The sequence below is a fragment of the Odontesthes bonariensis genome, chromosome 7 (genome assembly GCF_027942865.1).
Source record: "Odontesthes bonariensis isolate fOdoBon6 chromosome 7, fOdoBon6.hap1, whole genome shotgun sequence".
NCBI lineage: Eukaryota > Metazoa > Chordata > Actinopteri > Atheriniformes > Atherinopsidae > Odontesthes > Odontesthes bonariensis.
This window is the reverse complement of record NC_134512.1, coordinates 21,955,501-21,981,962: the sequence shown is the minus strand read 5'-3', so window position 1 is coordinate 21,981,962 and position 26,462 is coordinate 21,955,501. Positions and strand designations below refer to the sequence as shown.

The 26,462-nt window shown below is 40.3% G+C and overlaps 2 protein-coding genes across 2 annotated transcripts; one reads left to right on the top strand and one right to left on the bottom strand.

The window, feature by feature from the left end:
* The first annotated feature begins 4,836 nt into the window (after positions 1-4,836).
* On the top strand, positions 4,837-18,897 carry atp8b4 (ATPase phospholipid transporting 8B4). The gene is made up of 28 exons (XM_075470095.1): positions 4,837-5,146; positions 5,511-5,569; positions 8,054-8,112; positions 8,805-8,918; positions 9,012-9,110; positions 9,201-9,262; positions 9,343-9,415; positions 9,628-9,698; positions 9,851-9,930; positions 10,044-10,202; positions 10,360-10,448; positions 11,002-11,198; positions 11,320-11,528; positions 11,853-11,896; positions 11,989-12,154; positions 12,257-12,445; positions 12,668-12,783; positions 13,390-13,554; positions 13,640-13,751; positions 13,855-13,960; positions 14,159-14,300; positions 14,691-14,874; positions 15,891-16,114; positions 16,199-16,282; positions 16,791-17,036; positions 17,121-17,259; positions 17,349-17,479; positions 17,696-18,897. The coding sequence occupies exons 2-28, from the start codon at positions 5,524-5,526 to the stop codon at positions 18,005-18,007; spliced, it is 3,618 nt and encodes a 1,205-aa protein (XP_075326210.1). The 5' UTR covers positions 4,837-5,146; positions 5,511-5,523; the 3' UTR covers positions 18,008-18,897.
* galk2 (galactokinase 2) lies at positions 18,175-25,150 on the bottom strand. The gene is made up of 10 exons (XM_075470096.1): positions 24,924-25,150; positions 24,752-24,840; positions 24,221-24,344; positions 24,013-24,106; positions 23,766-23,912; positions 23,439-23,537; positions 22,332-22,484; positions 21,831-22,041; positions 20,792-20,993; positions 18,175-19,842 (listed from the first exon to the last, which is right to left on the bottom strand). The coding sequence occupies exons 1-10, from the start codon at positions 24,971-24,973 to the stop codon at positions 19,635-19,637; spliced, it is 1,377 nt and encodes a 458-aa protein (XP_075326211.1). The 5' UTR covers positions 24,974-25,150; the 3' UTR covers positions 18,175-19,634.
* Between the last annotated feature and the right edge of the window lie 1,312 nt (positions 25,151-26,462).

Sequence of the window (26,462 nt, the reverse complement as noted above, 5' to 3'; positions counted from 1 at the left end):
TGGGCTTCCTGTAAATGGTGGTGTGAAGGGTCCCGTCTGTGTCCACATAGATTTTCAGGTCAAGAAAGTTGATAGAAGTTGTACTGAAGTCCAGGCTTAGTTTTATGTTGTGGTTTATGCTGTTCAGGTACAAGTGGAAATCCTTCAGCTGTTGGACAGCACTTCTCTCTTATGTTGACCTTTGTCAGTGCCGTCTGTAGAATAAGTAACATCACAGCAACGTGACTCGGTGACCTCCTCTAGTGGCGACCCCATCATTAAGGAACCAGGTGAACCATCTGCGGGTCACTTCTTTACTGGAGTATTTTCAGTTCAAGTTAAATGATTGAAGTTATTTTGCATCTAATTTACAGCTAAAGTCACTTCAGTTTTAGAGAAAAAAAGTAATCAACTTATACAATGTGCTTTTCAGTCAGAGTAAAAGATTTCACTGAGCAGTGGGATAGTTTGAGTGTACTTCATCTGATTTTTACTTTCCAGCCTCTGAAGTTTACACGTCACATTGTTTCTGATTTAGTCTGAGCTGTCGGTGTCTCTTTCTTGATCATGTTGATTTCTGCACACAGTGACGGCTTCGTCTGTGCAGCTCGGTTTAGGAAAGTCTTCATCATCCTAGTTTTGTTTCAGGGTTCGGTGGTGCTGCTGGAGCTTCCTGGGATAGGCTGACGTCCACCTACAGGTGATCCAAGGAAACTCAAACTAAAAACAAGACATGAATAAAAGCTCCTAAATACATCCATTTACAAAACTTTGAAGAAATATAGTTATGATCTATTATGATTTAAACCTAATCACAATTTTATCTCTATTTGGTATCTTTTGTTGTCTGAATAGTAGCTTATTTTCTCACATTTTTTTATCCAGCTCAATCTTGGCTGTCGTCCACTTAAAGGGATAGTTCGCCTCTTTTGACATGAAGCTGTATGACATCCCATATTAGCAATATGATTTATTAAATTTGATTAACCCCCTGCTGTGTCCTGTGAGCCGAGTTCCTGCCTCGTTTTGGTGTTGACGAAGTTAGTCCGGCTAGTTGGCTGGGGCCACAAAAATAAAGCGTTTTGATTCTCAAAACAATATGCGTTCAAAAGAGTAATACATTTGCATCACAAAGTCGTTGTCCAGGAAAAAGTCAGACCTCACAATCGCTTGGCACTATTATCTCTCCCTTTGTATTTTGAGAAGCAAAACGCTTGAGTTAACTCACAAACTTAGCTGCACCAGTAAATAATGATATAATCTTGCACAACATATTATCCAGCAACACCTGATGTATGCTTACATATAGGCATAGCATGGCCACCACAGGAGTCTGAACTCAAGCAGTTAAAACAAAACCATAATCATAGTCGCCTGTCATCAAAAGTACAAGAAGGAAAGTTTGTGATGACGCATAAAACAACAGTTCATATTCTGGGTCGAGTTACAAACACTCCTTCTCACATCTCTCAGCCTGCCCCGTGTGTCAGACACTTTTTTATAGCTACTCCAGCAAGCCTCCTCTCTCGTTCCTCCTCTCTGCTCCAGATGCCCTTTGGGACTTGAGACGTCCTCAGTGGTGTTGTGCTGAGGTCCATTTCTGAGTCACAGGCAGGTGGACCGAGAGGAGACGAGACGCGGTGGCACTAAGTAGAGGAACGAGAATAACCCTGTTTCATTGCTTCATGACTCTAACCGTGCTTTCTGTGTTTTCTTCCCTGAGTTCCAGATTTTCTCTTCCCCAAATGATTTGTCATCCTGGACATCAACCGCCACTGGCCTGCTCATTTGTCACTTTTCCGCTGATCCACCATCAGCATGTTCATCTGCTCTAAAGTCTTAGCATTTCAACATGTTCTCAGAGTTTTGCATTTTAATTCTATCTGTTGTCTGTAAGGACACTTTTCTTGAAAGTGATAGTAAAGGGCATCAGTTTTTTTTTTATTTCCCACAATTAATCTATGCTGGCAGCACTGTGTTTGAAACTGTGCTGACCTTTGTGCCTCTGCCCGCCCATGTTAAATATAAAATTTGTGGTTGCCAAGGATCGACTTACAAAGTCTAAACCCACAACAGCATGTATGCTCACTCCCACACACTGACAAGGACTAAAAGCAGCATCACAATGTGTAAAGTGTGGAGACAAGAGGATCAGTTTAGCATTTGTGAGACTGGTCTAATATATTGTAGGTCAACACTGCGTATCATTCTTTCATGTGCAGTGTGACCATGGGAAGAGAAAAAAGCTGTCCAAATCTGTTTTAAAGGACTCTTGTTAGCATCTGTTGTTGTTCGTCTCCATGACATGGTTGAGTTGTACTGCTGTTACGCGCCAGGGGCCCAGTATATCCGTCTTCGGCGTATGGACATCAGATGCCAACTGATTGAAAGTCAACATTAACCATGTGAGAGTGTCAGAAATCGTTTATTGGCACTTTCTTATATTTATTCAGCTGTTGATCACAAGTTGTCTTCAAATGCTGGTGTAACTGAAATATTTGTCGTGTGCCAAGCTTCTGGAAACTTGGAGTCACCTTTTCAGCCAGGATTATGGTATATCCACAACCCCTCATGTGGCGATCTATAAATGTCATCTCAACATATTTTGCACATAAACAGCCCCATATCATTACAAACTAAGTTTTGGTGTCAAGACAACGCATACAGTGTGACTGTCCTGTTTAGGTTCACCCCAAAGATGCAGGACCCCATCTTTCTTCTGACCAAAGAACGTGGCCCCCATCATAATCAGGGTTTCTTTCACACTCCTTTGCTAAGTTTCAACTTGCAGTTTTGTGCCAAAAAGCAGGATAGGTTTTGTGTCTTTGGACATCGACGACTGAAGTTGATATTTCACAGTGTCCTTCACACTGTCTGAGCTGTTAGAGAAATCTGACTCCCACACTGGAAAAATGCCCCTCCAAAAATAAGTGAAAAAACAACAAATACAAGAAGTTTTCGCTTGAAATAAGCAAAAAAAATCTGCCAATGGAACTAGTGAAAATCGGCTTGTCAGGATTTTTTTAAATAAAATGTGATATTTAGGACTTTTGAGTTCAAAGTGATCTTGAAATTAGCTTAAAAACCTCTTCAAATAAAAAAAAAAGCTTGTTTCATGTGAAATATGTCTCAAAACAAGATGTTTTCAAGAATTTTTCACTTAACAAGATATTGAAGATGTATTCTAACAAGTCCCTATATCTGGCTGAAATGGTACTTGTTAGGCAGTTGTGTCTTATATTAAGTGTAATGAGATACTCAATGAGAAAAATATACTTGGTAAGATTTAGATTTTTTCCAGTGCACTGCTGACTCCCACTGGTGACTCCTGAGCCAAATCAGAGGCACCTGCCTGTTTTTCATGTGATGCACTGCGGCATGGCCCTTTAGGAATACGGCGACTGCAGCTCTGATGACTCGTCCAACACCTCCTCATCACTAACGCAGCTGTGATTAGACTAATTTCGAGTGGGATATCAATCTTCTTGTATCGTTTTTCTGTACTTCAAGACTCACGGTCAGATTTTTGAGTTGCATTTGAGGTGGAGGCACAACGCATACATGCAAACAGATACCACCTGCAGGTCCAAAACTGAGAGCCTTCTAGTGTTCACAGATCATTTTTATAAACACGTTCTTACAGGCAGAAGAATTGGAAATCATGGAGGTATTAGCTTTAGTTTCACTGATCATTTTCAAACTTGTGTGTCAGCAGGTGTATTTGTGGCAGTGAGTCTCTCACTTGAAACATCTTTTTAATTAAGGTCTATTTTTTTTATTCTTAATAAGCAAATGAAGAAGAACAATCTTGTAAACTCAAAAATAATGTGATTATAGAAATGTTACAGAGTTGAATAATTTGACATTTAAGTAAAACTGCACACGGACTGAATCACTTCTATTGTGAGTAGTAAAAAACATGACATCTTTTGGATGACTTTTTATTAAACCTGTGGGTTTTTAATATAACTACATATGCTCTTATTGGAGTCTGCAGTCTTCTCTAATGACTTATGATTATAAGCTAAAATCGGAATAGTTAAATATTGGGAAAATGACTGTCCAATCAGTCTAAGATGCTACGATACAAGATGCGTGACATTTAAAGTGAAACGGGTAATACAGACTGGTGTAAGCACCATTTTGTCTCACAGTTTTCTAGTAGTTTTAGTCCCGGGTTTTTATCTTTTTTTCTCTTCGAAAATGGCAGCCACATCACAAACAGACCAACAGCTAAAATCAGTGTTAATACTGGCACAAAGAAACATGCAACAACAAAAAAAACAGCCTGACTGCAGTGATGCATTTCTGCAGTGGGCAGTGGATTCTCACAAATACTCCACGCGGGGGCGCTAAAATCACGAAGATAAAACCTAATATGAAAGAAAGGAAAAAGAAAATGGAAAATAAAGGCAGAAGACGACTTAAAAAAAAATCTCTTTTAAAATACTTTCTGCTCAAATAAAACGACAACGAAAGAAAAGCCAAACATGTTTATCTTTAAATAAACGTAAAGGTATAAGATACTACCATTCTATTTTCATGTTGTTTCATTAATGATGTTTGTTTTTTTTGCCTTTACACTGCATTATTTGGGACGACACAGTATTGTGGTTAAGTGCAAAAAAAAAAAAAAAAAAAGCATTATGCGCCTTACCTGAATTAACCCAATTAATTCAGTGTAGTCTAATTAGAGCCCCAGACCTCAGCAGTTTCATCATTTCAATAAACAAATTTCGTGGGATGAACATTCAGTGTGCGACTGTTGTTTTTTAAAGTCCGCAGGTTTTCAGGATTCTTCACGCGCTCGGGGACAGAGAGGTGCTCGTTTGGAACACTTGCACCCGCACGCGCACGAACAGACTTCCACCTTTCCCCGGTGATGTGGAGACTCCTGCTCCTGCCTCAGCTGCGCCCACACGTCCCCCCTTCTTCTCGGTTCTCCTCAGGTTAACAGACGCTTACCATCCGCAGCTTTCCTCCGCTCGTTACAGCTCTCTCTACTGACTCACATGAGTCCGTCCACGTCTGATGGTTATTTCAAGAAGTGGATAGCGTTTACTGCGAGGAAATCTGCGGAATGCGGCGCTTGAAATAAATGGTTGTCAACGACTGGTAGGATTCATGGAGACAACACAAGACTGCGCCTGTGACAAACTTGCGCAAGGTATGAACGGAGAGAGAGCGCACTTAAGATTAGTCTGCTCCCATTTTGTTGGCATTTCATTCCGCAGACAGATATGAAGAAAACTGCATCAAACAGGCACTTGTATTTCGTTTAGAGCAAAGGAAACATGGATAGACTTTGTTCAGAGGTTACACGCCCAGCTTTGGGCTTCTCATCTGGGATCTTTTTCCCACTTGAGATGTAACCACTGCTGCTAGTTACACCTCTTTTGTTTCCAAGTTGTTTGTCTCGACAGAAAGGACAACACTTTGCCATGTTATTTTTATTGCTCGTTCTGACATTCTGTGAGTCCGCCTTTGGCGTCGGTAAAATCTTACGTATGGTTCCTCCATGTGTCTGATAGGGAAAGCCTGGGGATGTCCCAGGAAAAGATGGCATTCTGGAGGAGAAATCCTCATGTTGGTAAGACACATTTTCATTTGTTCATTTATTCTGTCGTCAACAGTTTCCTCTGTTCAACCCAAATGTTGAGATTGGAGGAAGTGTTGTATTCAATAAGAATGCAGTTGCAGTTTACTGACAGCCCAGTTAATGCATAAATACATAAAAGAATAGTTAAATAAATAAGATTCAAGACTACTACAAATTTGGGCAAACAAATTGTGCCTATCTTGGCCAGGACACTCTTGGAAAAGAGATTTCAAATCTCAAGAGTTTTATTTTGTGGTGAAAAAAAAGGTTGAATACAAATTTTAAAGAACAGGAGGAAGAATTTGTGCTTTCCTGGGTGGATACACACCTTTCCCCAGGTTTACCTTTACCCAGGGGTGTAGAGATTAAATAAAACTTCAAACAGTAGCTCTGTCTCCATCTTTGAGTGTCTGTCTGTATTAGTTACTCAAACTACTGTTTGAGTTATAAACGTCTCAGGGATAAAGATGTCTCGTAGCTAATGAAAACTGACCATCTTAATTCTTCTGTCGTCAAAATGAAACTAGGGTTGTTTTTTTTCTAAAATACATCCTGAAGCGTTTGTGAACCATTTCACTGTAAGCCGCCCAGACTCGCAGCCCAAGAATCAGTGGAAAATCCCTGGAAAAAGAGACACACATATTAGACTGGGAACAGCTGAGATAACTGAGCAAAACTGCACTTAAATATCCTCAAATGAAATGCGTAAACAGTCTAAAAGCTTTGAATAGCAGTATAATGAATCAATAATTAATAGTTGTAGTAACTGATAGCTTGGCGCTCTCAGTTGTTCTGTGAGATCATCTGTCCTGTTGCAGCGCGTTGCAGGTGTGTCATGCATAATTCAGCAATGATTTAACCTTGTTGGGCCCCAACAGATGTGTGTTCTGGCTCAGCTGCTGGTGAAAAGTTAAAGTGCTTTGGTAAATGGTTTCATCACCTTTGAAGCTGCGACTGTTATGCAGTTGTTTATGTATTGCGTGTTTTTCCTCTAGAGACATTATAAAGCGAGACGAAGCCTGTTACCGAGCCTGAATGCATCACCCCGGAATATGAATGATGAAGTTGTAACTTCAGGTGTGGAAAGGGCAGGTGCAGGCATGAATATACGGGCGTTCTCTCAACCTTGTTTCATCAAATCCCTGAACGAGACTCAGCCAGTGAGGTGTCATTTCAAGTGGTAGATTCCCAAGCCGACCCCATCAACATATCAGGGTTCATTCATGTACATACATACACTCTCAGACAAAGGCTCATCCATCATAAGTAAAAGATTAAAGGATATGTAAAAGAAGCACAGGGACGTATCAGATGATCATTTTCTGCATACCGGACAGCTACTCAGCTTTTAACAAATACTAAGAATTGTTGAAATAGTGATGACTTGTGGATTTAGAACAGGGTTTACACTTTGGTTTTGGTCCATACCTGCTACAACACATTCATTCCTGAGTTTTGTGCTGGTTGGTGGATTGTATTTCCTTTAGTTAGAGCTGTGCTAACCGTCTTCCTATGAAGCAACTCTTGTGTTTTCCTTCAGGGGTTGAGTGTGAAATTGAGCACGGTCAGTCTGTAAAAATTGGTGTAAAATCTAGTGCTTTTGTAGCTTGAGCTATACTAAATTCTAATAGTTATTAAATTTGCCTCAAAATCGCTCCAGTTTTGACCATTAGAAAACTCTGGTGGGAGCACTTTCCCTTATGAAAGTGCAGTACAACATCTCTGGATTATTACTTCAAACAAGAAGTCGGATATCAGGTAATAAATCAGACTGAAGTAATAAGCAGCTTATAGGCAGACACTAGATACTAATTTGTACTCCACTATATGAGAAAGCCTTGTGAGGGGAGAAAGGTATAGGGACAGTTTATTCATTGAAGTCCCATGTCTGTTTTATACAATCAGGATAAATGTTTTTTTTGCCTTTACTCCCCCTCAGATTTATAATCTGTATTTTGCTTTCTGGCCCCACTGAGAATCTTGTATCCAGCTGGTATCTCTTTATGCTTCTGTACTGTCTGAAACCATGGTTACCATGTTACTTGGGCTGTTGTCTCAGGACTGTATAATTATTTTTGCTTTTATGACACACTAACCTGCGCACACATCAGTCAGAAAAAGAATAAATGAGACCAGCAGGTCTTGCTACAAGAACATTGGGAGGCGGGATGACAGGAGACTGTGGTTTGATCATTTCACTAGTAATCTGTGCCCACCACCACCACCACCATTATCCCTCATATCCTCATATCCTTTACTGATTTAATTCAAAGGTAGCTTTGGGAATCCTGTTTTTTGTAAAAATGCTTTTCAGTTTGAAAAAAAATCCAAGTCTATAGAATTTTGTCCATGTTCTATTCCTGCTTAATCCAATTCAGGGTCACAAGGGGACTGGAGCCTGTCCCACCTCTATAGAATTATGTTTACGTAACTTTTTTCTTGCTCAGATATTGACTGTGGGGTCTGTGTTTGTAGAGAAGGAACGCCGTGTGAAAGCCAACGCACGCGACTACAACGACAAGTTCTCCTATGCTGTAAGTAAGCCTCAAGTTGCATTAAAGGAGACGTGCCTCTTTTTTCCCCCGGAAGTTGACACAATTTTCTAAATTCTTAATTAGATTTTTGTCACAGGCTTTGGTCGAAATTCCTTAGAGAGACAGTATGACACTCCGCCTTTCACTAACTCTTTCCATAACACCTGGTTTTAAGGAGTGGAGTGAGCAGCTCGACTCCACTCTCCTTCCTCTACCATGGGGTGTGTCTTAATGGAGATCTGTCCTCCAGCTTTGTGCTACTCTGCCAATTAAAGGATGTTATCAGCATATGAGAGAACATATGGTAAATAGCCTGAGAGCTCACACTGGCACACACAGCAAACTGAGCTCCGGCAACCACACACCAAACTGATTTTATTCCCAATAACACACATTTCCCTCTTCTGAAGTTTGGCCTTGGGACAGCTGGCTCTGCTCCCTGTTGTAGGCACAATCCCATTTTGAGTCGTATCGAACTGGCTCAGGTTGTAAAAAGACCACACCACAAACAGGAGGTCAGAAATCATGTCATAATTCCTTCACATAAAGGCTTCAGACACACAAATATATGCTCTCAAGCATAGAAAAAATGATAGTTTTTTCGAAAAATGCCTGCTCTAAGTTAACTTCAAACAAAAGTGGAAGGCTGTAGTATTTAATCCTGAATGTTTCTCAACATGTTCTTCGCTCAGGACAATCGCATCAAAACCTCAAAGTACAACATCTTCACCTTCCTGCCCGTCAACTTTTTCGAGCAGTTCCAGAGGGTGGCAAATGCTTACTTCGTAGTATTGTTGATACTGCAGGTATGAGCAACAGCTATTGTATGTGGATAAAAACCTAAACTTTATCAGTTTGATAAAACTAAAGCTCGCTAATTCTGACTTTTTCTTTCAAAGTTAATTCCAGAAATCTCCTCCCTGTCCTGGTTCACAACTATCGTGCCTTTGGTTTTAGTGCTGGTAATCACAGCTGTCAAAGATGCTACAGATGACTATGTCAGTTCCACTATTCATCAAGTAACGACTCCTCTAATCTGACATCTTTTAACTGCCGAGGTAACATTTTTACACATTTTCAAAATTTAGTTCCGACATAAGAGCGACCGACAAGTCAATAACCGCCAGTCTCAGGTTCTCATCAGGGGAAGGTACTTTCTTAATTTTTCTGTCTTTTTCATTTGAACGTTTTTGCACCACTCCTTGGCATTTATTTGCTTTTGTTTCCAAGTTTGCAGAATGAGAAATGGATGAACGTTCGAGTGGGGGATATCATCAAACTGGAGAATAATCAGTTTGTTGCTGTGAGTAAACACACGCTGTCTGACTTTGGATGATCCAGTCTTCCTTTTCTCATTCCAGTGCAGTCTTTGTTAGAAGTTGTTCAAGTGCGTATTTCATATTCAAATAGAATAGCCAATATTGAAGCTGCTGAGTGCTGTTTCAGGTTCAGTAACGCAGATTGATTTATTACCTTGTCTAACTCTTGAATGTTTCATATTTGATTTACATGCAGGCAGACATCCTACTCCTCTGTAGCAGTGAGCCTTATGGTCTGTGCTATATTGAGACTGCAGAGCTGGACGGGTGAGTGCCGCAGTTGTTGTGTCAAATGAAAGAGGGAAAACCCGCACAAAAAAAATTGGGCAAGACGTTCATATGAGCAAGGAAACTGAGAGCTGCTCAGTAGTTTAAATGCATAGTATGACGGTGACTTTTTTGATATTCTCCCCAAATAGAGAGACAAATCTGAAAGTCCGTCAGGCTTTGACTATCACCTCAGATTTGGGAGACGTTTTAAAACTGATGGACTTTGATGGTGAGATGATGCAGAGTATTGAGTTTTTTGGATTTGTAGACTTAGAAACTATGTCCAGAGTTAACACTGAGTATTTGCCAATCAGTCCCTTTGTTTTTGTCTTTGCTCCACAGGAGAAGTCATCTGTGAGCCACCAAACAACAAGCTGGATAAATTTACAGGAACATTGCACTGGAGAGACAATAAGTACTCACTGGATAATGAAAAAATGCTTCTGCGAGGTTGTGTTCTCAGAAACACTGAGTGGTGCTTTGGAATGGTCATCTTTGCTGGTATTATTATCATTAACGATATTAATATTCTATTTTTTTTCAGCTATTATTCACCACGTCTATGAGCTTGTTTTTTTTATGTCAAGATTCTCAACAACCGAACCGTCTTATTACTGTTCTGTATACGCTGACTGTTGTTTTTGCCTCCACCCAACAGGGCTACAAACCAAACTCATGCAGAACTGTGGGAAAACTAAGTTTAAAAGAACTAGTATTGATAAACTTATGAACACCCTGGTTTTATGGGTAAGAATTTTTTGATTTTTTTAAATAACAAAACATGAAACTTCATTATCTAAAGAGTTTGGAGGCTTTGCAAAATTGAAATGAAAGACAGGGATTATTTGCTATTTGTTATTATTCAGTTTATAATATAGACAACTTATGAAACAAAAGGCCGCACCTGTGAGCATTTTGTTTTAAAACAATAAACTATGACATTTCTTAGTTCCATTATTTGTTATGCTGTTTTGAACACACGAACAGCGCTAGGCTCGTGTTTTTAAACTAATCAAGGTTATGGTTATGCTGTCAGGACCAGTCACCATGGAGTTGTATCACAGAAGTTCCCCTCATGGTGGGAGAGTAGCCACTCCAAGGTAGAAGTTAAAAAAGACCATCAGATGGAGTCCTGTGAACCATAAGACAAGCACACACAAAGAAAAAAAAACAAAGTTCCCGTGGACCAAAGGCACAAATTTTCCGCCAAAAGTCCACCTCAGGCGTGCTGAAAAATGCTTTTCATTAAATTGATATAATCCATCCCTGTAAAACCTTAAAAAACGCTGTTATTTTTCAGATCTTTGCCTTCCTCATATGTATGGGAGTTATTTTGGCAATTGGAAACACCGTTTGGGAGACTTGGGTTGGCACAAGGTTCGAGGTGTTTTTGCCGTGGAATGAGTTTCAGAGCAGTGCTGTTTTTTCTGGCTTCCTCACCTTCTGGTCCTACATCATCATCCTCAACACAGTTGTGCCCATCTCACTGTATGTCAGGTAAAACCAAACAACATTCCCAGCTTCATCATCACACATGACAATGCACATATCACGTTGAAAGACAAGAGTTGTACAGTTACACTGAGTTAATTGATCTGATGTGTGAATCTTCCCTCAGTGTGGAAGTCCTGCGTCTTGGTCACAGTTTCTTCATTAACTGGGACCAGAAGATGTACTTCAGTCAGACGGACACTGCTGCTGAAGCTCGCACCACCACCCTGAACGAGGAGCTCGGTCAGGTGGAGTTCATCTTCTCTGATAAGACCGGCACCCTCACGCAGAACATCATGGTCTTCAGCAAGTGTTCCATTAATGGACAAACGTACGGTAGGACTGGCACTCATACAGGGTCAGCGCACTGGGATAAATCCTTTCTCATATCATTTGGAATAAGCACAAACGTTGTTGAATAGTTCAGCAAATGGTCTGGAAAACAAACAAATTCCGAAAAACACAGAAGCCGACATTTTGCCAGATGTCCTGGCGAAACATTTACTACCAACATTTATATTATTTCGGGGGGGGGGGGTCATGGTTATGTTGAAGTTTCTTTAAACTCATAGCCAATCAAGTAAATTCAGGGGGCAAAACCATAATTCTGCAGTCTTTGTCAAGGCGATGCACTGATTGAACACCTTTTTCCTTTCCTAGGTGATGTCTATGATGAATTTGACCAGAAGGTGGAAATTACAGACGTAAGTAGTTTGAAACAAGCAAAAAATTTCCCCTTTTTTTTTATCATAGACGTATAACAAGGTTAAAGTAGTTATGCAATCTGTATCTTCAGAGAACAGCCTGTGTGGACTTTTCCTTCAACCCTCTCAGCGACGGAGCGTTTAAGTTTTACGATGGCAGCCTGGTTGAAGCCATTAAGCAAGAGGTTCCTGCAGTGGAGGAGTTCTTCAGACTGCTGGCTTTGTGCCACACTGTCATGCCAGAGGAGAAGAGTGAAGGTAGACTGTGACCCCGTTGTTGATGCAGTAATAACTGCTGTCATTCAGTGTTATTAGATGTTTTATTTTCTTTTTCTGATAAATGTTTATGTTTAAATGAAGGGAATTTGGTGTACCAGGCTCAGTCACCTGATGAGGGAGCGTTGGTCACTGCGGCACGAAACTTTGGGTTCGTCTTCCGGGCCCGAACCCCAGAAACCGTCACACTGTGGGAGATGGGAAGAGCTGTCACCTACCAGCTGCTGGCCATACTGGACTTCAACAACGTGCGCAAGAGAATGAGTGTCATTGGTTAGGTCTTAACTTATAACGGCAATGCTCTGATTAACTCATCGAAATCAATGGCAAACTCCATCTGATGACACTGTCTTTAAACATTTAGTTAATACACGTCTAACAGTGTATGTACATTTATATGCAGATCTGTGACCTATGTATTTTTTTGTATGTTTACTTATAGTATTTAATTTTTGTTCAGTAATATTTGTTATCTCGCTGTGTTTTGTTATCTAGTAAGAAATCCACAGGGCCAGATTAAACTGTACAGCAAAGGGGCCGATACAATTATATTTGACCGTCTGGATCCATCCAATGAAGACCTCATGAACACTACCTCAGAACACCTCAATGTAAGTGGTCTCCAAATCAGACGGCCAGTTTAAATAATGATCGCAAACAAGTTTCTTATCTAACCTTTCCATCAGAAGACGTTTTAATGCGTAAAAGCACATATTTTTTCTTATGGTCTACATTGCTATGTCCTGTCTTTTGTCATCTTTTGAATGAAACACTTGATTTCAGCTTTTAAGTCTCTTTAGCACTTCATGCCTAAGAAGTCAGCTTTTGATTTGAGAGAAAAGAGAGAAAAAATTGCTTGTGGGCACGCCCCATGCAAACGTTTAACACGGCGATGAAGATGTGTAACCGAAGAGAAACCGCTGCTTTGTCTTCTGGGAGAAAGAATTCTGGCGCTTGGCGCTCTCTTTATAACTTTGGAGACCTTTTACAGGCACAAAAAGTCCTGTAAACACACATAAGGATAGAAAAAAACCAAAGAAGCACAATTTAAATTCTATAAATGATTGCATTGTGAATTATGCATCTGTATCCGTAGCCTCAGAAATTTGGATTTGGAATTTGTTCTACCAGATTAATTACAAAAGAATTACTCATAATTCAACCTAATTGCTGTTTTGTGTGTTTTTTTCTTTTTCTTTTCATCGTTTTCCTTGCAGGAATTTGCTGGAGAAGGGCTTCGAACGCTAGCCCTGGCCTGCAAAGACCTCGATGAAGAATATTTTGAGGTTTGGTTGAAGAAGCTTTTGTTCGTGAGCACTGGGATCGAGAACCGCGAAGATCAGTTGGCTCTTCTGTATGAGGACATCGAGCAGGGCATGAAGGTAAAATTGACATCCTTGTGTTTCCATCCTTGAAGCAATTGATCCCGTTCAGCAACTACAGGCTGACTGTTTGACTCGGTTGAAGCTTTTAGGAGCCACAGCGGTTGAGGACAAACTTCAGGAAGGAGTGCCAGAAACAATCGCCTGTCTGAATTTAGCTGACATCAAGATCTGGGTCCTAACAGGAGACAAACTCGGTAGCTAAAAACTAATGAATCTAAATTATGCTCTTGATCAGAAAGACAATAGCTGCTTACTTATCTGTGGAGAGCTACACAGCTGTAAACTGTGATATTTCAGAGACAGCGATGAACATTGGCTACTCCTGCAACATGCTGCGAGATGACATGAATGAGGTGTTTGTTATCTCTGGCCACACACTCCTGGTAGTGCAGCAGCAGCTCAGGTGACTCATCACACTCACACAACAAAAGCCACAGAGGAGCACTGCTGTGCAGCCTTGTTTGCTCACTTGTTTGTGGGAAATCTGTGGCTTTAAGTCATTTCTTCATCTGCCTAAAGAGATTACTGTAACAATACTGTAATTAATTGATTTCGTCAATGTATTGAAAATGCGTGCTTACCACCTTTCCTCTCTCCTCAGGAGCGCTAAGGAGCGCATCCTCGGCCTGAGTCGAGTGAGCACTGCGGGAGAAATTGAGAAGACTCATATGTATGCAGAGGATTCCGTGTTTGAGGAAGCCATTATTGCAGAGTATGCCTTAGTCATCAATGGACACAGTTTGGTAAGATGTTGTTAAACAGCGCACAGAAATGTCTCAAATTAAATGTTATTTTATCCCCCGTCGTGCTTGGGTTCTTATTTAGGCTGTGATGACTGCTGATTTTACACTATTAAATATTGGCTGTGTTGTTGTCTGCTGAATCTGGCGTTTCTCTAATTGCTGCTGACTAAACATAGTCTAATTACCAGAAAGCTGCTGTGCTGCCAAGGGCCGTCAGATCTATTACAGGTTTTCATTAACATCCATTGCGTACTCCCTCGCTGCGCCTGGGGCAGTGTGCAGCATACACAGTTACACTGGGCTGTTGCTTGGCGCTGCCTCTGCGGGAGGTTGAGGTTATAGCGTGGTAATGATGGGTTAACTGGTGTGATGTATGTGTTTGCCTTCCAGGCTCAAGCTCTGGAGCCCCAGCTGGAGCACTTGTTGCTGGATTTGGCCTGTTTGTGTAAAACAGTCATCTGCTGTCGGGTCACTCCAATGCAAAAAGCTCAGGTGGTGGAACTGGTGAGGAGGCACAAGAGGGCTGTCACCCTGGCTGTGGGAGACGGAGCCAACGATGTCAGCATGATCAAGAGTAAGTCTTAGAAAGAGCAGTATAAAGCAAGCCTCTTGTGTGTTACTATTACATTCAAGTCACAAAAAATTCCCCATAAAAGCACAGTTTACATCAAGATGTGTGCAAACCCAGAAAAATATAACTTGACACTTAAGTGTATTTTGGGCAGCCCAAACTAATCTCGTGCCAAGCAGGAGAAAGCCTCCAAAGCAGACCTTTGAAAAAACAGTTCTATGAGTTTGGTGCATTTTTTCCTTCAGAACGCAAAATCTGAGCTTCAGAATATTTCCTTATAGCACCAAAACTGCTCAAAAACATGACAGTTGATGTAAATTACACAGTTTGTGATCTTAAGCTTCTGGAGGCACACAGACAGACAGACAGACAGATCATTATTGTTATTATTTCATTTCTTTATGCAGGATATCAATGAGTCAAAGACCGGTTACGCCTTTTTACTTTGACTTAGAAACATCTTTTGTCAGAGATTTATCGGCCAAAGGGAATGTTTGTGCACCCTAAAGCAGGGATTGGTTACTAAATAAATAAATGAATACTTTTGACCTGACAATGGTGCAAAAATTATATTAATTTGCTTGTTTATAACAAATCAATATTCTTGTTACCTCGGCTATCTGTAGCAAATTCTAACTCACATTAATCCATCTCCATCCTCATGTTGACCAGCTGACAGCAGTGATAGAAAAGTCACAATAGTTTGTAGGATTCTCTGGGAGAACAGCGACATAACACCTACTCTTTGTTTTTGTAGGACAAGCAACATAAATATGCATTTAAAACTTGTGTGTTTACTCCTTTAACTCAAAGTTTATGACCACACAGCATACATCTGATATAAGTTTGCACACATTTGAAGCTTCCATCCTACGGATGGAAAATCAGTTTTGGTCTGTATGACTGCTGATTTTAAAGTGATCCTCATTTGGATCATAAGATGGGCCTTTAATTTGGTAAATATATGAATTTTTTCTTCTTCGAGGTCTTAAACCACAGTCGTGCATTTTTCTGTGCAGCTGCTCACATTGGTGTTGGCATCAGTGGACAGGAGGGCATGCAGGCCGTTCTGGCGTCAGATTACTCTTTTGCTCAGTTTCGATACCTGCAGAGGCTACTGCTGGTACATGGACGCTGGTCCTACTTCCGGATGTGTAATTTCTTGGCCTACTTCTTCTACAAGAACTTTGCCTTCACCCTTGTTCACTTCTGGTACGGCTTCTTCTGTGGTTTCTCAGCACAGGTAAGAAATTGCAATGTATCATGAAACCTTGGTGCTTTACCAAAGTTAAACCAATTATGTATATAACTGTCCTTGTTCCCACAGACTGTGTATGACCAGTGGTTCATAACCCTCTTCAATATTGTCTATACATCTTTACCAGTACTGGCAATGGGACTTTTTGATCAGGTAATGATAATTGATATGTGACATAAATAATTTAACGCAGACTTTGGTATTAAATATTAAATCAAATGTCTTTTAAAGGCTACATCTTCATTTATGCATTTGCACAAGAAATATTTCTTTTAGCGGTCTCCCTTGGAAACCTCCTTACCTATCTTTCATTTATTTATTTTTCTTTTAAAGATACTGTAAAGTCATGCAGGTGAATATTTCATTATTACTTGAAATTACATTATTTTTTCTGTCATCTTTGATAAAAGTCCCACAATTACCTAAAATCTAACCCAGCAGGGACTTAATTGAATTTAACTTCATGTGTGACTACAACCCCTAAAACCAAATACTACTACGACTAATACTATATTGCATACTCGTCGTGCACATCATCAACTCACCGTTTGCCATGCAACTCCTCTTAATAACCTTTCCTAACCATGATACAGTACAATCTCTATAGTATTCAATAGCAGAGCATATCACGTTATAGCCACGACACCTCTGTTTTTTACAGGATGTCAATGACCAGAACAGCCTTCGCTATCCAAGCCTGTATAAACCCGGCCAGCAGAACCTTCTCTTCAACAAGCGCCAGTTTTTCCTGTGCGCACTGCAGGGGATGACTACATCATTCTTGCTTTTCTTCATTCCCTATGGTGCCTTCTCTGTTTTGGTGAAAGAAGATGGCTCCCACTTTTCTGACCAACAAGCATTTGCTGTCACCATAGCAACCTCCTTGGTTATTGTTGTGAGTGTTCAGGTGAGTCCCTCAGCAGAACAAAGTGAGCTGAAGTAGCCCTGGTTATTAAAAAGGCTTACACTTTAATAACGTGTCTGCTCCTAGATCGGACTTGACACTCACTACTGGACGGCAGTCAATCTTCTCTTTGTATGGGGCAGTCTGATGGTGTACTTCGCCATATTGTTTGCAATGCAAAGTGATGGCTTATTTGGTATTTTCCCGAGTAATTTCCCATTTATTGGTGAGTTTGGCTTAATGTGACAAACACGAGACAGGAAAATTGATACGTGGAAATTGAGCGCCGTTAAATTTCTCTCTGTGTCTCCTCAGGCACGGCCCGGAACTGCCTTTCAGAGAAAAGTGTATGGTTGGTCATTCTTCTCACCACTGTGGTGTGTGTTATGCCTGGATTAGTCATTAGCCTCTTGAGAGTGGACCTCTTCCCAACTCTAACAGACAAGGTACACTAACTGTGCTGTGAGGAGTCTGTATGAAGTAGGTAAAACCAACTCATCAAAAACCAGTTGGAACAGTAAAACGCAGTTTTCTCAATGACGCATCAGTTCTGGAAACATAATTGTTATATATACCAATATTTCAATTAATGTCATAAAATATTGTGTTTACTCAGAATAGGGATCTGAAGAATTTCATCCCTAAGAGCTGTATTTCCACAGGTCCGTCGTCTCCAGCAGTCCAGGAAGAGGCAAGGACCCCAGGAGCAGAACCTAAGGCGAGTGCGCAGGACAAGCTCTCGCCGCTCTGCCTATGCCTTCTCCCACCAACAGGGCTACGGAGAGCTGATTACCTCGGGCAAAAATATGAGGACGGGCCCAGGAACTTCCGCTAGCTCCCCTCAAAGAACAGCACATAGCTCCAACTGGATAGAAAATATGTTAAAGAAAAAGAACGAAGTGTCTTGCATCTCCCACCAAGAAGCAGGTGCAACAGAAAGCAGCACCGGAGTGATACAGACTGTGAACTCCTGAGTGAGGGACTGTGGACAGTACAGGATTTATGGATCCTAACGACCAAGCACAAGTTTTCAGTGTCCTTCATTTGGGTGAATCTAGGCTCAAATCAACAATACAAGCGTACCTCATTTTTTATTAGTATGACTCATGTGGGCTGAATGGTGAAGGCCAGACAAAACACGTTTATCTGGAAGAACCGTTTCCCAAGAATCTAGCTGTAAATGAAAAATGGTGAACATTTTCATCTCTTAAATTTACAGACTTTCCCTTTTACAGCAGCGGGTATATTTTTTATGCCATATTGTTTAGAATTTGTCAAAGAAATATTTCTTGTTAAGCGAATATTATCAACGGATCTTCAAGCATTGGTACGTTTTGGTGTTACATACATACATACATACAGGTGTTTGTGTAAATACTCAAATGGAGCTGCTGAACATCTTGAAAAGCACAATGTATTACATTTTCCTCACTCTACATTGTGAAAGTCTCTATGCGAAAGTGGAAGTATGGAAGCTGTAAGGCTAAGACGAACTGACTTCCCTGTTCTGTGCACACCATAAAGAGTCTTTACCTCTTTTTGTTGATGTTGGATCTTTCTTTGGCCTGAATGTATTAGAGGGGGTGTGACTCTAGGATGCATGGCTTGAATCCATGTTCTTTAAAGGAAAAAAGAAATGCTTCATTTGAATGTGGTCAGTCTCTGAAAACGTTGAAGATAATAACCGATCGAATTACGAACATATCAACAAAACGAAACACTAAAAATAATTCTAAAAGCTATTTAAAACAAGCGCACATTTTCTTTTACACGTGGAATATTAATTCGATATTTGAGCAAAAAGAATGGGCCTGCGCCATTTACACGCTGGTAAATACGAGCAGGATGCCGAGCCGGCAGAGTCCGCGCCTCATTTAGATGGCGTCTCAGCTGGTGCTTATGCTGTTGTCCAGCTCAGATCCAGCAGGCATTTACACTCACCTCAGCCATATGGTTGATGCAAAAAGAACAGGTTCTTTAAATACCAGACAAACGGTTGTTTTAAATGGATGAATAAAGTCATTGACTCCACCGAATGCGTTTCATTCAATGCTATACATTAACCAGTACATAATTACTCCTCCCTTGCCGCTTGTCATCGTCTTTAGACGGCTCACGTGCCGACGAAGGGTCAAGGTGGGGGACCCAGTGACACCTCGACTGTTGACCACCATTTGTTTCAGCACCGTGGAGAAGCCTACTGTCACTGGTCTCTAATTATGTGAGAAATGAACCTGAGCAGAAACCAAAACCCAGTGTCGGGTCCAACCATTACTGCGCCAATGATACCCAGTAAAGCCTGAATAATTTTTTCTTTTAATTTTAGATTTTTAAATGCATTTATGATTTACAAACAGATTGCTGGATTTTCTTAGAATAAATGTTTTTTTTTTTGTTTTTTTTAAATCTACAAACTGAAAAATGCATCATTATGAAAATCATACCAAATCATAGCATATATAAAAAATAAAAATCACATTTTAATGCAAAGTAATTGTTTGGCCCTTGGTCAAATCAAACTTGTAAAAATCACTTTTTTCCCAGCATCATTGCATTTGAAATTAAAACACCGTGATATGAAGCATAAATGAGTGAGAAATTTCACTCCTCCATGAAAACTGCGGCTCCGCCACCTGGCTTCGATACAAACAAACTTTGCTTTTCCATCGCTGCTCTGCGTGCGTCAGGGAGGTAGTATGCAGCTCTGACAGCTTGCAAGAAAGATTCCACCTTCTCATTTGGAACCATGGAGACGGCACAGCCTCCCCATCCAGCTCCTGTCAATCGCGAACCAACAGCCCCCGACTTCCTGCGACCAGAAAAGACAATAAAAAAAGCGCTTTTTTTATGCTGAAGACAGCATTACTGAAGCGGTAGAATAGAGTACTCAATGCTAAGTCAATAGCTATGCAGGAAATGGATGTATTCTTTTCACAAACACGGGGTGCATAAATATATGAAAGACCAAATAAAAGCATAAAACAGTTCAAAGTAAAGCATATGGAGCAATATAATACACACCTGTCGGTGCCGACCTGGAGATATGCACACTCATGTCCAAGCTTCTTCTTAATCTATAAAAATGTACTTTTCAGTTAAATCCGACAAAGAGCGTAGAGCTCTGCTAATGTTTCTGTAAGGCTGTGTCGCACGCTGACACATGCTCAAAAGTTCACAAACAATATTTAACAGTTTAAAAGTCTGACGGTTGGGCATTTTGTGGAGATATCAAACACTGGACCAAAAACAGAAGAAGGGATCAAATAAAGGAGAATGTCTCAGGTAGATTTGGAGTGTAAACTTTCCCCGCAAAAAAACGACATTAGCTGCTGACTTTTGTTTCTGAATAAACTTGAAAGGCATTTAAGATGCATTAAATCAAATCAATCAAATCAAATTTATTTGTATAGTGAATTTCATGTACAAAACAATTCAAAGTGCTTTACATTATTGCTGAGTATGTCTGGTTTAGAGACATGTGATCACATATTGACTTGGTAACGTTGTGGTAGGAACAAAATACTTTGAAAAGGCCACTTCATTTTTCAGAGAGCATTAACACCATATCCCACAATGCCGTGTGCTCCAAGGCGAAATGAAAGGGTAGCTTCTGGTGAGGAAGAGGTAAAAATGCTCAGGACTCACACTGAAGCAGAACAATGGACCCAGCAGCAGTTCTAAATAAACCTTTTTCTACATTTATCAAAACGCTCTGAAATGGCGCTCACTGACATAAATGTCTATCTTGCGGCACTTACAGACAGATGTCCACCAGCTGGTCCAGTTCAGGACAGCTGCACTCATACAGGTCTCTGCAGCTTGCGTGGCTCTGGTTCATCAGCTGTCCCAGCAGCGGTACGGATTCAGCAGCTCCAGAGTCGCACACGCTCTTAAACGTCATCACACGCGCAGCTTCTCCGTAAACATGCTTGGCTCGCTGGTGAAGCTTGAAGTGTGTTTCTGCGGGAGAAGACGAAACGCAGAAACAAAGTTTGAGAGACATCCACTGCTCTTATTCTCCTGTATGGAGACTCAAGTCCAGCCATCTGTATGGGACGGACTAAAGTCCAGAGTCCAGACTAAACACGGAGAAGCAGCATTTACCTGTTATGCTGCAAACAAGTGGAACAAACTGCCAGTGGAGATTAAACTTTCATCAAAAGTAGACATTTTTAAACCCAGGTTAAAGACATTTCTTTTCTCATGTGTCTATGCATGAAATCTGCACGATATCTTTGAACTTATCTGGACTGTTGCTTGTTTTTAAATTAATTTAAATTATTTTATTTGTTTCTCTTTATATTCTTTTATGTATTTTTTAATTGTTTTGTACATGAAATGTGCTATACAAATAAATTTGATTTGTTTTGATAAAGATTTCCAGATGTGAGGGTGTATTTCATCAAACGCTTCAATTATCAGCTAAATGTAATGGTTTCTTAAGGATTTCTTGGTGATTTATGGGAAACTCTGATAAAGAAGAAGCATTTCACTCAACTAGGTGAATACGCTTTAATACTATAAAATATAATTAAATCCAGGATAGCACAGACGTCATAAAATAAATAAATTCCAAGATGAGAATTTTCTTTAAAATTGACCATTTCAGTGTGAATAAATGACAATTTGGTCTACAGCCGTCAATCACTTTGACTATCAATTATGTAGCAACTGATCTCATTTGTGTAGTTTATTAAATGTCCTGAATAATGACAAATGCCTGAGTCTGAGTCTGCTCCAAAAAGGCTTTTAAAAGCTCATAATTGAGTTGACACAAAGACTAATGCTGTTTCTCACCTTGCTGAGTGTTAGCGCTCAGCAAGTCTGTGGAGAACTGCTGCGAGGTGATGCACAGCACCTTGCAGATCTCCTCTCGGCTGTACGGCTCAGGATGCAACACTTCATCCACCAGAGCCAGCATCTCCTCCAGCGAGGCCTTCAGCTCCCCCTGAACCTGAGCCAGCTTCAGCAACCTGCTTGGATCTAGGCCCCGCGCCTGCGCCAGCATCTGAGCTTACAAACAGATTTATTTAGCATTAAATTGGATGCAGTCTTGCACATTTTTTCATTCGCTGTTCATAATCATGCATACGTGCGATCTCGTTGCATTAAATGTCAACAGTGGATGTCTCGAAATAAATGAACAAGGAAATTAGAGTTCAACTCAACGTACATAGTAATCTATGTTTTGTAGGCAGCGATCTTCTCAACTACTCAATTCAACTGCAGATCAAATACTTAATCAAGCTCATCAATACAGTAGTCAACATCTGAGATGCACCCGTTGGGATCACGCACCTTTGTGGCGATCCGACACTCCACTACACGGATGTTGTAGTGGGAAGAAGCAGCTTTATTCATCTCTTTGCAGCAGTTGGAAATCACAAACACGGCACTATCTGGAAGCTTGACGTCAGTGGCCCGCAGAGGCTGGAACTCGATCAGCTTTGCCTGACAGACCATTCAAAACATTTGAAAATTAATTGAAAACAAGGCCTTTGGACACGCAGCTTTTGCAAATGATCACACAATCAATCGTTCTTGTGTGCTTCTGGATGTGCCGATGCTTCGTGCGCATCACTTCTGTCATACGTACTTGCCAAATATGGTATTTTGAGTTTTGAGAATTTAATTATACATTCGAATGTCTGTTTACTTCACAAAATTATTTACAATGCTTACACTCCCCCTCTGAAAAAGTCTGTAATGCTCTGCTCCGAAAACACAGCACGAGTAACTCAGTCTGTTACAAGGGGTGAGTGTAGCATTCCTCAACGCAGAACTCAGTTTGGTAGCTCTTCTTTTTCATGTGGGGCCATAAGTCAGTGGAATGTCCTTCCCACAGAAATGATCTCATGTATGAATCCCCACACATGCTTATCAAAGCGCTGGTTATTAAGTAAGTAAGTGACATGTGAGTGTGTGTGTGTGTGTGCGTGTATATATGTCTGGTTGCTGGTGTGTGTAATGAGTGTGGTTGTTGGGGGAGGATGGGGAAGGGGAAAGTTGGACTGTTATCTGTGTGTGTGCTTGTGTTTGAATGTGTGATGAGAGTAAGAGAGAGTATGTGCTGCTGATCCCTATTGTGCACTTCATGATTTTGGCGCCCTTGTTTCCTGTTTTCCTTTCTCCTTTTTCTTAATTTTTGCCAGTGTATTTTGTCTATTTTTAAAATATTATGGTCTGCATATTACTTTAATCTGTCATATTTTACAATCTTAATCTGTTCTTAATTTACGTGCCCAGGGACTACAGGTGGAAATTAGAAAAAGTTGCTACAACCTGGCACAAGGCATCTCTTCTCTAAAGATTAATGCTTTTGTGCATTGTTCCTGTTTTAAATAAATAAATAAATAAATAAATAAAAATAGGCAATCGTGGATGTCAGAAAGAATAACTACGCACAGTTCCTTTCTCTGCCAGGAAAGATATGGACTGGTCCATGCCTCCTCCCTCTGTACCAATGTATCGCTCACATTTGGCACATAGCTCAGCAAGAGCCACCTGGAGGAAGGATTACACAAGAAAACGGAACATTGAGGCACCAAAAAGTGAAGAATCCTCCATCTCTCTATCAAATACTCGTTGACTGCTGGCTTCAAAGTTAAACCTAATAAGAGTTAATTTCAATGTTATGAATCATCTGGTTAAATATCTCATTTTCTGCCTAGTAAAACTTTAAAAATATGCCTGAAATTTTTTTAAATCCAAGTTAAATTTAAAAGATTTCACCTTGGAGAGGGACTTCTGATTTGCCTCCATGGTTACGAGACCAGAACAACAAACTAAGGCACTTGAACTGGACAGACCAGAGCTGGGAGGAATGGTTCCATCCACCAGACATGACATCCCTGCTAAACGAGTGATCCCAAACCTCTCCTGTAAAAACCAAAACACCCCATCAAACACTGCAACACATTTCAACAAAGTATTGTTTTAAAACTGCATGTTTTTACATCTAGGGTTACACGCATCTTACCTGAATGCCTTTAACTCCACAGAGAAAATAATAATACCACTTTGGATTGTCTCGGTCTATGGTGATATCCTCCGAGCATGACACTGTGAAATCCCTGCAACAGACAAGCTTTCTGAAGAACAAGATACCACATATGTGCACGTTTCAAACTAAATCAACATCATAAGAGAAAAAAGTGCAGCAAAGATCACGAGTGTTGGCATCTTACTGGTACTGAGGATTTGTGTTGGACAGCTGGATTGTCCCTGAATTGTTCATAGACACGGCGGCCAGGATGTTCTGCTCAATGGCCATTGGCAGTACCGAATACCCACAGTAATCAATATGCTCTCCTGGTGAAAAGTGACAAACATAATAAAGGGATATATCAGGAGGGAATTATTGTCGATTTGACTGAAAACTTTATAATTTGCCTGGATATATTACTTTTACACCGTGTTTAAGCATTTAGGTAACCCACAAACAAAGTCAATTCTTTCTGGGGGTTGTTTAAATATTTTCAAAAACAGGGCTGTTCGTGGAGAAACTAATTAAAAACACTGAACATAGAAAAAAAATTCTGAAATATCTGGAGCCTATCAGTTTTTTTTTCTGACATCAGACATCACAATAACTCATTCCTCTCACTGTAACAATTACGAAAAGATTATTCTTACAGTAGCAATTTAGAAATAAGACTACAATAATCTGTCTATTGCCTAAAGCTGCAAAAACAAAATAATTTGAAAAACTTAGTCACCTATTAGATTTACCCTTCCAGGTGCACATGAATAGAAGATAGGTGATTCTCCATATTTAGTTTCAAATGTGTTCTTCAGGTTTTTCAGCCTGTAAATGACAAAAAAAAAGGATCAAATGAAAGTACCACTGGCTACATATCAGGACAATCAGCACCTTCCACTGCTCCTCACCTTTCATTAGCAGTTATCTCTGTCATTATCTTGGGTGGGCTCGTGGCCATTTCCACCTGATCAGGAATAATAAGCCCAATACTGTAATTTTCGTTGTTAATCTGAAGAGATCCAGGTTCTCGCCGAGCCTGACTGCTGTCAGCTGACTGACGGAGGGATCCCGGATATGAAATCGCTGAACTCCGGTCAGCTAAAAAACAGAGGCTCGGCCTCCCCCAAGTCGGAGGAGCTGACTCTAGAACAGCAGCTGGGGCAAAACACGGAAGTTGCCGGAGGAACATGGAGCGTGTGCAACGCATGTCCGATACGGGCCACCGTACACCGCGAAGCTCCAGGACGGTGAAGGTAAATTTCATCTCCACAAGTCTGACTTCAGACGCCCAATCCGAGTGTGATTTTATCATCAGTCTGCCACTGTTGAATGGATTTCCTTAAAAAACAAAAGCCAAAAAGAGTTTTAATACTTAAGAGAATTCAGGTTGGATGAAATTCAGTGGGTGTAAAAATAAAGGCTTCCCTTATATCTCTCTTCGCTTTTGTGTTTTTAGCAAATAGAAATAGACAGGAAACTTTTTGCTTCGCCAATATATTTGTACTTCACAGCTGCACGTTGCCAGTTCACTGTTTTGCCACAAGATGAGAAGATAATGCAGCAGATCCAAAGCTTTGCGCAGAAATAAGGATGTCTTGTGACAAATGAGCTATACAATCTCCATGTTAGAATGAGAAATGAAAAAGAACACATATTCAAAAACCAGCTTGTAGTTATATAAGTGACCATATTTTGTACACAAAAATGCTTATCTTTTGTCGAGAAATTTTCTGAAAAATCACTACAAATGCTATCGCTGTGTATTCATCTCCAAAACAAGAAACAAAATCATATAATGGCAATTACGTCATAGAAAAAGAGAATAGTAGATTTAAAATAAAAAACAAATTGCATTCATCAAACTTTGGGATTTCACGTGTACATCTCAGAAATGCAGACCGTGACTTCTTTAAACCCGGAGAAACAAAATTGTGCAAGATAAGGCCCATTAGAGTACAACATTTTTCTCAGTCTCAGAATTTTGTTGAATTATTTGAAGAATGTCATTTTATATCAGAAACGTTACAAATGGGCCTTGGCACTTGAGGAATCCTGAATAAAAATAAAACAGACGATATATTCAGCTGAAAGAATACTTTATGTTTGAGGAATCGTGAACAAAAAGAAATAAAGGCTATACTTCAGATTTGAGAAAACTGTATACTTTGGGCTTCGAAGCAGCTTCAATAAAAGCCACTGACTACACTACCCATAATTCTAGATACTCAGTTACCATGGAGACGGGGTTAGCTAGTTAGCATCTTGTATTTTCTAGTTCCGGGATTGACAGCAACTACTAAAATATTTCAAGCGTGCACGTTTTGCCCAGGTGATAGTATTTCAAACAGATACAGCTGTGCCAGTAAAGTAAAGTAATTTGGTGACATTTGACGCCGTGAACAGTCACAGTGTGGAAGTACTCTGCCGCGTACATCAGCAGTTGTTTG